General features: G+C 47.0%; 1 protein-coding gene across 4 annotated transcripts in view; it reads right to left on the bottom strand.

Annotated features, from left to right (window-relative positions):
* Positions 1–377: 377 nt before the first annotated feature.
* The window catches only part of PRKD2 (protein kinase D2), a 33820-nt gene continuing 20966 nt past the window's right edge, over positions 378–13231 (bottom strand). For all 4 annotated transcript variants that reach the window (XM_049900748.1, XM_049900746.1, XM_049900749.1 and 1 more), the window contains 4 exons: positions 8694–8792; positions 5689–5956; positions 1166–1251; positions 378–896 (listed from right to left, as the gene is read on the bottom strand). In XM_049900748.1, the coding sequence (XP_049756705.1) occupies positions 684–896; positions 1166–1251; positions 5689–5956; positions 8694–8792 (666 nt within the window). In that variant the 3' untranslated portion in view covers positions 378–683. The remainder of the gene's footprint in view (positions 897–1165; positions 1252–5688; positions 5957–8693; positions 8793–13231) is intronic.

The raw sequence follows: 13231 nt of genomic DNA, 5'->3' as shown, positions 1-13231 counted from the left end.
GAACCATCAACCTTTTGTTCAGTAGACCTGTGCAATCTGTTTGCATCACCCAGGGACCTGTCTTGTGCTAACTGCATTGTTATTATAAATAGTTATAATGAGTAACACCACCAAATTAAAAAAAAAAAATTAATCTTAACGAACCATGAGATTCGTTTTCCCCAAATCCTCCTTCCCCTCCTTCCCTCCTCCCTTTCCAAGGCACCTAACAACAGTGTTCCCTTCTGGCAGTCCTCCATACCTCTGCCTCCAGGCAATTCTCCTTCATAACTCTTTATCCCTGAATCGGGGTTCCCTCCCTGTTTCCTCCCCCAGTTAATCCTCCTTCCAAAACTCCTCTCCCTTCAGTCCCCTCCCCCCACTTTTCATCTCCCTCCATCCCTCCTTTTCAGGTAGTCCTCCTTCCAGGTGAGCACCATATCGGTGAACGAACAGAACAATGATTCAAGCATGTGGTGTGGGCATAGGCCAAAGCCACTGGGTCAAAGATGAGTCCGTTTTAATTGTTACGGAGACAGGGAGAAGCCTTTGGATATGACCCCGTGAACCCCCTCCCCATGACCTACTCCTACTTCCCCAGGGAGTGTCCCCTCCAGTTAGGGTAGGAAGCCTCTTCTCCTAGAACAGTTCATCATGGGGGATCGGGATGGAAGGCAGGTTCCTGAGGGCAGGAGCACAGGGCTTCAGAGGACGCTGACCCGTTCGGCCAGGCCCTGCATCTCGTGCTCCTGCAGCGGGAGGGCCCCACCGAGCTCCGCATCGAAGGGCAGCCCAGGCCCGGGCAGCGGGTGCTCGGTAATGAACTGCTCCCAGCGGGCGTCGTCACTCTCGTGCGTGATGTACCGCTCGCCCATCTTGCCCTCCAACTCTCGGAGGTCCAGCCACGTCTGGTACTCCTACGTCCGGGAGAACAGGGCTTAGCGTGGGGCAGCAGAGTCTACGCCCTACATCATTTTACCTGCCAGGGCGAGGCCCGGCACCTACTAAAACGAAGCCACACCCTTCCCAACAGACCCAGCCAATAATTAGCTCCACCCCTTCTACAGTCCAGCCAACAGGAGACTCCGCCTGCTCGACCAATAAGAGACACAGTCCCACCCCTTTCTCCAACCCAGCCAATGGGCAGCCCCACTCCCTTTGCTCTCAGCCCTGTCCCGTGCGTCACCTGTAACCAGGAGTGGCTGAGAGATTTGTCTACACTGTAACGCTTGCGCATCTTCACCTGCAGCAGGTTGTTGATGAGGTCGATGGCTGAGGCATGAAGGAGAGATACAAGCTCAATTCCTGAAGGGTGAGGGGATGTCCCTCGTCCAGCAGGCCACCCAGCCTACCTGCCGGCCATCTAGGCCTTCTGTACTGGCCCAGAGGCTCGGAAGCCTCATCCACGCCAGTCACTCAATTACCCACTTCCTCATCCAATCAAAAACTTATTTCTTACCCTCAGGCTCACACCTCAGTTTTACACCTCTTCACCAATTCTCTGCCTCAGTTACGGTACCTATGTTATTGTTATGGGTTGAACTGTGTCACCCCAAAATATGTGTTGTAAATCCTAACCTCTATGCCTAAACTCATTTAGGAATGGGTTGTCTTTGTTATGTTAATAAGACAGGATTAGTACAGGGTGCATCCCAAGTCTCTTTTGAGATACAAAAGAAGAGATGAGAGAAGAGAGGTTGTCAAGCCACATGAAGATCACCCAGGGGCAGAAGCTCGAAAGAGATAAAGACCTTCCTCCAGAGCCCACAGGGAAAGAGAAAAGTCTTGCCCCAGAGCCGGCACCCTGATTTTGGACTTCTAGCCTCCTAAACTGTGAGAAAATAAAATTTCTGTTTGTTAAAGCCACCCACTTGTGGTATTTCTGTTATAGTAGCACTAGGTAACTAAGACAGGTTATTGCCACAATTTTTGTCATACACAGACAACTACCTGTACTAAATATTCTTCTCTGTCTTTGTTGGTGTTAGTTGCCATCTGACCCCATGTGTGCAAAGTAGAACTGTGCTCCAAGGCTGATCACTGGGCCTGTCTTCCAAGGTGCCTCTGGGTGGATTTGAACAGCCAACCTTTTACAGCTAGTAGCCAAGCACTTAACCATTTGCACCACCAAGGGATTCCTAATATTCTTATGTAAACTAACTCATTTATCCAAGATATACTGTTAAGTGGACAAAAGCAAATTGGAGAAGAGTATGCACATTTTGCTGCCTTCTGAGTAACAAAGGAAATAAAATATGTTCACATACTTGCTTGCAAGGAGTCCCTGGTGCCACAAACGGTTTGTGCTCAACTGCTAATTTAAAGGCTTGCAGTTCAAACCCACCTGGGGTGCTATGAAAGAAAGACCTAGTGATCTCCTTCCATAAAGATTACAGCCAAGGAAATCTTATGAAACAGTTCCACTCTAACACATTGGGTTGCCATGAGTTGCAATCAACTCAAGGCAATGAGTTTTTATTTTTATTTATTTGCTTGCATACACGTAAAACCTCTCTCAAGAGACAGGATACTCATAAGAGCCATTTGCCCTTAGGAGAGAGAATTTTCGCTGCAGAGTCTTTTGCGTATTTAAAAATTTGAAGTATACAGTTAACCTTGGCCCAAATTATTGAGCTTTTGTTTTAAATCAGTTTATGTTTTTTTCAATTTACCTTTAAGGTTAAATATAAATTTGTTTAAAATGGATACTTTTAAATCACCCTGGTCAGTGGAAATCCAATGGTCATTTGCCATGTCCACAAAAATAAAATGAGAATAAAAACAATGATCTTAGATGCCAATCAGGCACTGGTTCCCTGCAGAAAGGCCAGAGACCAAGAGACCTTTTTTTTTTCCTGTGAAAAGAATTAGTGAGTGTCATGGATTGAATTATGTCCCCCCAAAAATGTGTGTATCAACTTGGTTAGGCCATGATTCCCAGTATTGTGTGGTTGTCCTCCATTTTGTGGTTGTAATTTTATTTTAAGAGGATTAAGGTGGGATTGTAACACCGCCCTTAACTCAGGTCACCTCCCCATCCAATGGAAAGGGAGTTTCCCTGGAATGTGGCCTGTGCCACCTTTTATCTCTCAAGAGATAAAAGGAAAGGCAAGCAAGCAGAGAGTTGGGGACCTCATACCACCAAGAAAGCAGTGTCGGGAGCAGAGCGCATCCTTTGGACCTGGGATCCCTGCGCCTGAAAAGCTCCTCGACCATGGGAAGATTGAGGTCAAGGACCTTCCTCCAGAGCCGACAAAGAGAGAAAGCCTTCCCCTGGAGCTGACACCCTGAATTTGGACTTATAACCTACTAAGCTGCGAGAGAATAAATTTCTCTTTGTTAAAGGCATCCACTTGTAGTATTTCTGTTATAGCAGCTTAGTCTAGATGACTAAGACAGACATTCAGGACAAACCAGCACTGCCTGAGACTCCTTGACCACAAATTTGAAGGACAAAGCTTCACTGAGTGACTCCATCTGAGTATCCACTGGTCTGGTCAACACCCACAGACTCCCTCACAATTGTCCACCCATTCAGGCACATTCCACATACTTCTACTGAGGGGCTACAGAGTAGGCCTTAGAAAGGCAATCCTGGGGACCCCTAATATTACATGCTATGGATCGAATTGTATCCCCCAAAAAGAAATAAGTCAGTCCTAATCCCTCTACCGGAAACTCTGGTAGCATAGTGGTTAAGAGCTAAGGCTGCTAACCAAAAGGTCAGCAGTTCGAATCCACCAGGTGCTCCTTGGAATCGTATGGGGCAGTTCTACTCTGTCCTATAGGGTCGCTATGAGTCGGAATCGACTAAACGGCAGCGGGTTCAGTTTTTGGCGGGTAATCCCCCTACCTGGTAAATATGACCCTGTTTGGAAATGGGGGTTTCTTTTGTCATACTGGCGTAGGGTGGGTCCTAAACCTAACCTCTTCTGAGTGGTGTCTTATGAACACATACAGAGGTGAACACACACATACCCACACACGCCCACACACACCCAGCAGATATATCTACAAGCCCAGGAACCCACAAAAATTGCCAATGGCTACTAGAAGCTGAAAGAGACAAAAGACCTTCCCCTGGAGCCAATGCCCTGAATTAGGACATCAAACTTCCTGAACTGTGAGAAAATAAGTTTCTGTTCTTTAAAGCTACTCACTTGTATTTTTTGTTACAGCAGCACTGGGTAACTAAGATATTACTCCAAGAATCAAGTCCATTTTCATTCTCATCTCTTGGTGCTTAGGCCCACCACCAAGACCTTGTCCTGTACTGAGTAACCTCTATATAACCTCCTCTCTGCCTGCTCCATGAGGTCAAACCCCTCTAGGGCTCTTCCCCTTCTTCCCAATCCTCTCAAGGGAGCTTCTCCACGCACCATCCTTTCTGTCCAATTCACCACAGAATTCCCGGAACCTAGGATAATCAGTACCATGAACACAGTAGGCACTTCACAGGTACTTATCGAAGACATTTTTGTCTCCTTAATCTTCCGCCCATACTCATCTGTCCTCCAGGGCTCCCTGGCTCAGGACCTGCCCCTTGTTCTCCTTCCACCTTATTGGTGCACCCCAGAATCTTGCCTCCGCCTCCGGCCCTCACTCGCTAAATGTCCCACTTCCACACCTGGCTCCAGCCCAAGGCTTCAGGCCTCAGGACTTAACTTTCCCAGGCGTGCCTCCTGTCCTCACCTGACCATCTCCTGATGGGACAACCTCATGATGGGACCATCTCTTGATGGGTCCAACTCACGAGGCCCAGCGCCACTACCTGATCACGCTTTTAGACACCAAAGCCCTTGGATGCAGAGACCCCAGTGTCTGCCTCAATTCTGGTATCCTTCTCTTAGCAGTTACACACTCCTCCCCTCACCAACTCCCAGGTGCCAAGCTGTGACCCTGGCCTCAAGGCTTGGCTTTTTAAGCTTCAAGTCCTGCTCCTTTTCTGGCTTCGCCCCCAGATGGGCGCTCTCCATCACTAGCCCCACTCCCAGGTGGGTGCTCTCCACCACTAGCCCCGCCCCCAGGTGGGCCCTCTCCATCACTGGCCCCATTCCCAGGTGGACCCTCTCCATCGCTGGCCCTGCCACTTGGCCCTCTCCAGCACCAACCAGCCTTGCTTGCTGCCACGAGCCCCAGGCTCCGGGCCTCCCAGTCCCGTGGTTGATCTCTACTCTAGTCTCGCCCCCTACATCCTGCTCATAGCCAAGCCCTTGTTCCTCCACCTTGCCCCTGGCACATTCGCTTTTGTAGGGCTAATCCTTTCCTGGTCATAAATAACCCCAAAGGCTCCAGGCCTCAGCTAAGTCCTTGAGAGAGTTTGCCCTTTCTCCCGGCCATCCCAGACCTTTGGCCTTCCCAGGTCCAGTCCTTCTCCTTGTGCTGCCCTGGGCGGACTGAGTCTCCCCCTGCCCCCAAAGCACCAGGCAGCTGTCTTAGCACTTCTAGGGCAATTTGTTTCCAACTCACACAGCCTAGTCTCAGCCCCTGTCTCTGGGTCCCTGGTCTTATACATACCCCTAAGTCCTGACCCCAGGGTTCCAGGCCCAGAGAGCTCGTCACTTACAGGACTGCCCTCGCTGCCCCGCCCCCCACAAGGCTGCACCCCCAGGGCACCAAGCCCCTGACCTGGCTATTGGAGGACCCACTCCTTCTGGCCCCCCCACTCTCCCCACCCTGCAGTGGAGCCACGCCCCCAGCCTGGCTAACCTCCCTTGGAGATGTGGCTCCAGGGGCTGGGCGGGTACATGAAGGCGGCATTCTGGATCTGGTCGTTGATGTCCTCATCCTCATTGAAGGGGAATGTGCCACTGAGGCTGACGTACATGATCACGCCCACCGACCACATGTCCAGAGAGCGGTTGTAGCCCTGGTTGAGCAGCACCTCCGGAGCCAGGTAGGCAGGTGTGCCCACCACTGAGCGCCGGAATGACTTCTCACCGATAATGCGCGCAAAGCCGAAGTCACATAGCTTCACCTGTGGAGGGTGGAGGAGGAGCAGGTCTGAGGGAGCTGCGAGGCCACCCTTGTCGCCCCCATCACAGCATTCCAGAGGAAATGCAGAGCTGTGGTTACAAATACTGGTTCGAATCCCAGCTCCTCTGCTCACCAGCTGAGTGACCCTCTCTGTACCAGAAAGAGCATAACAACACCTACCTCGAAGGTTTGTCTGGGGATTAAATTAACCAACGCATCAAAAGCGCATAGATAATAAATGCCTGGCATAGAGTGAGCACTCAATAAGCGCTACCAGCGGCTATACCTCTGTTACCCCCAGCACTTGCTCTTAACCTCCCTGTGCCTCAGTTTCCTCTCTTGTACAATAAAGATACTAACAGTCCCAACCTTAAAGGCTGGCTGTATAGCTTAAGAATACATACATGTAAAGTGTTGGGGTAGTGCCTGGAACAGAGGAAGCCTCAGTAACCGCAGGTGAAGGACCTAACTTGTCCAGCCCCTAGGCAGGGCAGATAGTAAAACAATAAGCCTAACAAGTAAGTGAGTTACATTGTATGTTAGAAGGTGGGACAGTTGTTGTTTGCTGCCATCAAGTCGACCCCTGATTCCTGGCAACACCATGCACAACAAAATGAAATACTCCTCAGTCCTGCACCATCCCTCATGACGGGTTGCAGATCAGAACATTGGCTGGAAATCATCGGCTGATTTTCGGAAGTAGATCTCCAGGCCTGTCTTAGTCTGGAAACTAAACGGAAACCTGTTCAGCATCCTAGCAACATGTAAGGCTCCAATGACAGACGGGTGGTGGCTGCGCATGAGGAGCAACGGCCAGGAATCAAACCCTGGTCTCCTGCATGGAAAGTGAGAATTCTACCGCTGAACCCCCTTATTTATATTTAGGGCCAGATAATTCTTTGTTGGGGGTGGATGGTCCTGTTCCCTGTAAGTGGTTTAGCAGCATCCCTGGCCTCTACCTATTAGATACCAGAGTACTCCCCCTCCTCAGTTGTGATAATAAAAAAAGTCTTTAGACATGGCCAAATGTCTTGTAGGGGGAAAAATCGCCCCCAGCTGAAAACCAATGCTATAAATGGATGCTCCTTAGGGACAGAGATGGGGCATGTCTTTGCTCACTATAGACCTCATGACCCCAACATAGGGCTTGGACATAGTGAAAAAAAAAAAAAAAAAAACAACATTGCCATCAAGTAGATTCTAACTCATGGTGACCCCATGTGTTACAGATTGGAACTGCTTGCTTCATAGGGTTTTCCTGGGGGTAATGTTTATGGAAGTAGTTTGTGGTGCTACTGGGTAGGTTTGATCTGCCAACCTTTAGGCTGGCAGCCGATCACAAATTGCATGCACCACCCAGGGACCTTTGGCACATAGTAGGCACACAATAATTTTTAGTTCACTGAAAATGAGCCTCCAGCTTTTGAAATGAACTGAACCAAATGATTTGTAAAACACGGAAAATAAAGCAAAAATTTCACAGGAATGTGAAAGGGATAAATGAGAACCTGTAACCAAAGGCGCTGAAACACACTAAAACAAAACAAAACAGTTGTCAAGGAGTTGATTCTGACTCATAGTGAACCCATGTGTTTCAGAGTAGAAGTGCATTCCAAAGGGTTTTCAATGGTTGATTTTTCAGAAGTAAATCACTAGGCTTTTCTTTCAAGGCACCTCTGGGTGGATTCAAACCACCAAACTTTCGGTTAGTGGCCAAGTACTTAACCATTTGTACCACCCAGGAACCCCTTAAACACAGTAGGGGCTAAATAAATTGTGGTTGTTATAATCATTCTTGTCAACCTGACTCCTCTACTAAAGGGGTTCTCACCTCCCAGCCAGCAGGCCTCCCAAAACTGTTTCCCTAACAGACCCACAGCCAGTTGTCCCCCAACATTTGTCCTCTGCTGCTTCTCCCCTCAATTTAGTAGACCACATGGCCACCAAGAATAAACACTACATTTCCCAGCTTCCCTTGCAGCCAGGTGTGGCCACGTGACCAAGTTCTGGCCAATGGGATGTGATCTGTGCAACTTGCAAGCATTGCTTTGGAGAAGTCAAGAGATATACCCATGTTCTCTAGTTCATTTCTCGCCTCCTTCCCTCTGGCTGGAAAGCAGACCTAGTAGGGGGCCATCATGGACCAGGAGGACCCAGCAACACCATAAAGAGGGCAGATCACTAAGGTAGCAGGAGCCTGGGTCCCCAATACCATGGGATGGCTTTTTCAGCCCCAGAATGCTTACACTGAACTTTTACATGAGTAAGAAACAGGCTTCTATCTTATTTAAGCCATTGTTACCTTGGGTCTCTTTTGTAGCAGCTGAACCTACATCTTTAAAAAAAAAATTTTTTTTTTAAATTTTGGTGAAAATATACACAACAAAACATACTATGCTTCAACAATTTCTACATGCACAATTCAGTGACACTGGTTACATTCTTCAAGTTGTGCCACCTTTCTTGACAACCTTTTCCAAACTACTTCACCCTCATTAACACAAACTCGCTGCCCCTTTAAGCTTCTCATCTTTCCTTTCAAGTTGCTGTTGTCAATTTGATCACATATAGATAATCCTTTAAAAGAGTATAAAGCTTAATGCGGCCATTCTTTTCTAATTTGGCTAAACTGTTATTTGATTCAAAGATGACAGCTGAACCTACATCTTAATTAATACAATCCTCAACGCTCCCAGTGGTGGCTAGAATTCCCCAAATCACAAGAGGATGTAACTGACCTGGGGAAATGGGTCGGCTGATGCCAGCAAAACGTTTTCCGGTTTCAAGTCACAGTGGACGATGTTCTTGAAATGAAGGTGTCGCAAAGCCACCAGGATCTGACAGAAGGAGATGGGGTCAGTATGCAGGGTGCCTGCCCCAGATCCCACCTTCGGCAGCCAGCCCTCCAAGCCCCATCCAAGCCCTTCTCTGTACCCCTAAAGACACCCCATCTGGGCAGGGGAGGCATTGGAGCATCAAAGAACCTGAGACACCCCAGAACTATTTACACTGAGATGTTAGGACTTGAACAGAAAATTCTAGAAAGGTTGAACTGCAGCTGTTGGGCTGGAAGGATCCTCAGAGACCCTCTCGCACGTGATACACTTCTGATAAAACTGAGCTATTAATAGAGCAGGAGCTTTCAAGGAGAGCTTACTGTGTGTATGATTCAAATTTTTTAAAAATATTTTTTCACTCTTTAAAAAGCTGTAACACAAAACAATACATGTACAAATAAGACCTGAGTTATATATACCAAACGTAAAGCTCTTGTTGGGGGGCGGGTGGGGAGGATTCCAGAGCCAGGTGGCCCAGCTGGAAAGCCTGGTTCCCACACTTAATAGCTTGTGGTCTTGGGCAAATCACTTCACCTCTCTGGGTCTCTGTTTCCTCATCTGTAAAATGGGAGTAATAACAGCACCTGCCTTCGAGGGTTGCTGTGAGGTTTAAATGAGTTGATACATGCCAAGCGGTTTAGGACAGTGTCTGGCACAGAGCAAACACTGTATGTTAGTGATTATTATTGGTGGTGGTAATGGTTCTTATTTTTGTGATAGGCTGTTGAACACATTTTTACGCATGTCACAAAAAAGCTTCTCCTGCTGTATCTGCTGGAGTCCCTGGGTGGTGCAAACAGTTAATGTGCCTGGCTGCTAACCGAAAGGTTGGTGGTTTGAGTCCACTCTGAGGCATCTCAGAAGGCCCGGTGGTCTACTTCCAAAAAAGTCAGCCACTGAAAACCCTGTGGAGTGCAGTTCTACTCTGACACCTATGGGGTTGTCATGAGTTGGAATCAACTTGACAGCAATTGGTTTGGCTGTATCTATTAATGCGAGAGTATCCTATGATAGCAAGGTGAGCTAATTCAAAAAACAAACAAAAACTGTTACCATTTGTAGCCACTTATCTATGGGACTCACAATTTTCCTTGATTCTGTGTCTCCCCAACAAAATACTAAATATACTGGAAGCACGGAATGATGTAAGCATGCAATTCTCATCTGTGTTTCCGAATGTGTACGTATCCTCACTGTTTTGAGTTGAGGTGTTTCATAAAGAAGTGTCATTTGAAAGTCACTGCTGGAGTCCAACCTCCTCGTTCCATAGGCAGGGAGACCGAGACCCACAGATCTATGTGTACGTCACCATCTCCAGGTTTTCTGTTTGTTGATTTGGTTTTCTCCCAGTTAACATGGTGAACAAAGGGGACAGTTTGGAAGCTAGATAGATCCAGGCTCAAATCTTGGCCAGACTGCTACCTAGCTGGGTGACATTGGGCCAGAGACTCATACATCCCCTCACCTCAGTTTTTCTTATCTGTACAATGGGTGTCAAAGATACCTACCTCACAGGGTGGTTGTTAGGCCTAAACAAGATCGTGAGCTAAAGGGCTTAGCACAGGACTTGAGGCTGGGGCAGCCAAGAGCCTGGAAAGCAGAAATCTGCAGAGAGAGAGAGAGAGGAGACAAGAGCAGGCAAGAAGAGAGGAAGAGAGAGAAGACCGGAAAGAAAAGTTGTTTCAATTGCTGAAGGTGGTCAGCTCCTCTCCTCACCCAAAGTTTGAGTGAGCCTCCTCAGTGGGTCTCTGTCCCCACCCTGCAAGACAGGCTGACAAAGACAGGCACACTGCTTGGGAGAGTGGTGGTTCTGGGCTTGGGTTAAGGAAGCCAGTTCAGGGAACTTTGCAACCAACAGAGATTTTACAGAATAAGGTGAGGTACCAGCCAGATGGGAAAGTCTTTCTAGGCAGGATGTGAAACTCAGAAGCCATGAAAGGGGACACTTAACATTGTAAAAGTTAAACCCTATGTAGCAAATAAAAGCCATAAACAAAGAAAAGAGGCAAACACTGGGATAAAAGAATTGAACAACACAATGACTGGATCTAATGTCTCCCATATACAAAGAGCTCTTACAATTCAATAACAAAAAGAGAATACTCCAATTGAAAAATGGACAAAGGGCACACAAAGCAGAGTGACACGAAAAGAAATCCAAGTGGCCAATAAGCATATGAAAATATGGTCAACCTCACCCATAATTTTTAAACTGCTACATACAGTGACAAAGAAGTATCATTTTTCCACTGATATGACTGGCAGTTATTTTTATCCAGTGTTGTTGCTGAGGAGTGAGAAAATAAGCATCCTCATGTCCTGATGGTGACAGCAAAGATTGAAAAGGATTTATAGAAAAGGATTTATATGACATCTGTGATACTTTTTAAAGCATATTTCTCTAGACTCAGGAGTCAACTACTTTGAAATTCTCCCACCAGAGCACGATGTTTGTCAACGGATATTCACAGGATGTTGTTTGCAATGGTGGGAAAACGAAAATGACCTACATGTCCAGCAACCAGGAAATTTGGTGAAATCCATTCAGGGCTACAACTGAGAAGAGGTGGGTCTACTGTGTACAGAAATGGGACAATCTCCCAAATTTATTGTTTACATGAAGAAAGTAAGGGGCAGAACAATAGACAGTAGTATATATGTCTCAATGGGTCTCTGTCCCCAGTGTAAATGCACACACACAGAAAACACAAAGTCTGAATAGAACACAAACTAGTTTGGCATTACTGGTTAGAAGCATAGACAGTGGGTTCAACCCCACTAGCTTTGTAACCTGGGACAAGTTACTGAACATCTCTGGGCCTCAGTTTCTTCAACTGTAAAGTGGGCATGATACTAACAGCACCTCCTACATCGACTGCTATGAAGATCAGTAAGTAAAACAGTGCCTGGTACACAATGACAGCTCAGTAAATGTGAGTGACCACTGTCATCACCATCATCATCATTATCAGCATTCCCCATCCAGCCCTGACCTCTCTGGGTTCTCACTCTCTAGGGACAGGTCTATGAGTCAGGGCTGTCTGAGGCACCACTAGGTCCCTAGTGCTGCCTCCGCAGGGCCAGGTACAGACCAGGGGCTCAGGGAATGCTTGTTGACTGAGCAATCTAATGAATGAATGAATGAGTTCCCCACAGAAAGGCCCCTCTCCCGTTTTTCTAGATGAGTGAAGTCAGACCCAGGGAGCCTGACTCATCATTTGTTATTTTTATTATTCTTATTGCCACTCAACTAATATTATTATATTGTTGTGTTTATTTTTTAAGGATCCCTAGTGGCGCAATGGTTAAACAGTTGCTCCTAACCGAAAGGTTGGCAGTTTGAACCCACCCAGTGGCTCTGTGGGAGAAGGACCTGGCAATCTGCTTCCATAAAGATTCACAGCCAAGGAAACCCTATGGAGCAGTTCTACTCTGTCGCATGGGGTTTCTATGAGTCGGAATTGACTAGATGGCATATAACAACAACAACAACATTGTTATTTTAAAATTATTATTACTCTAGTATTATTTTTTTGCGTCCCTGGGTGGTACAAATGGTTAATGCGTTCAGCTGTTAACCAAAAAGCTAGTGGTTCGAATCCACCCAGATGTGCTTCAGAAGAAAAATCAGCACTGAAAATTCTATGGAACGCAGTTCCACTCTGACACACATGGGGTCACCACGAGTCAGACTCAACATGACAGCAACTGGTTTTAATGGCTTATTATTTTCTATTGTTACTATTACACTATTATTTTTTTATTGTTATAATTATCACTCTATTTTCCCGTTATTAATACCATATACTTTGGACATGTTATCAGGAGGGATCAGTCCCTGGAGAAGGACATCATGCTTGGTAAAGTAGTGGGTCAACAATAAAACGAAGGCCCCCAAGCAGACGGATTGACACAGTGGCTGCAACAATGGGCTCAAGCATAACGATTGTGAGGATGGTGCAGGACCGGGCAGTGTTTCATTCTGTTGTACACAGGGTGGCTATGAGTCAGAACCGACTAGACGGCACCTAACAACAACAACATTATTATTTTTGTTATTGTTGTTGTGTGCCATCAAGTCAGCTTTGACTCATAGCGACCCCATGTGACAGAGTAGAGCCACCCCATAGGGTTTTCTAGGCTGTAATCTTTACAGGGAAAACCCTGGTGGCGTAGTGGTTAAGTGCTATGGCTGCTAACCAAAGGGTTGGCAGTTTGAATCCGCCAGGCGCTCCTTGGAAACTCTGTGGGGCAGTTCTACTCTGTCCTATAGGGTCGCTATGAGTTGGGATCGACTCGACGGCACTGGGTTTGGTTTTTGGTTTTTAATCTTTACAGGAGCAGATTGCCAGATCTTTCTCCCGTGAAACCACTGGGTGGGTTTGAACTGTCAACCTTTTAGTTAGCAGCTGAGCACTTAACCATTGTGCCACCAGGGA

Source organism: Elephas maximus, chromosome 11 (genome assembly GCF_024166365.1).
Source record: "Elephas maximus indicus isolate mEleMax1 chromosome 11, mEleMax1 primary haplotype, whole genome shotgun sequence".
Lineage (NCBI taxonomy): Eukaryota > Metazoa > Chordata > Mammalia > Proboscidea > Elephantidae > Elephas > Elephas maximus.
This window is presented reverse-complemented; position numbering and strand designations above follow the sequence as displayed.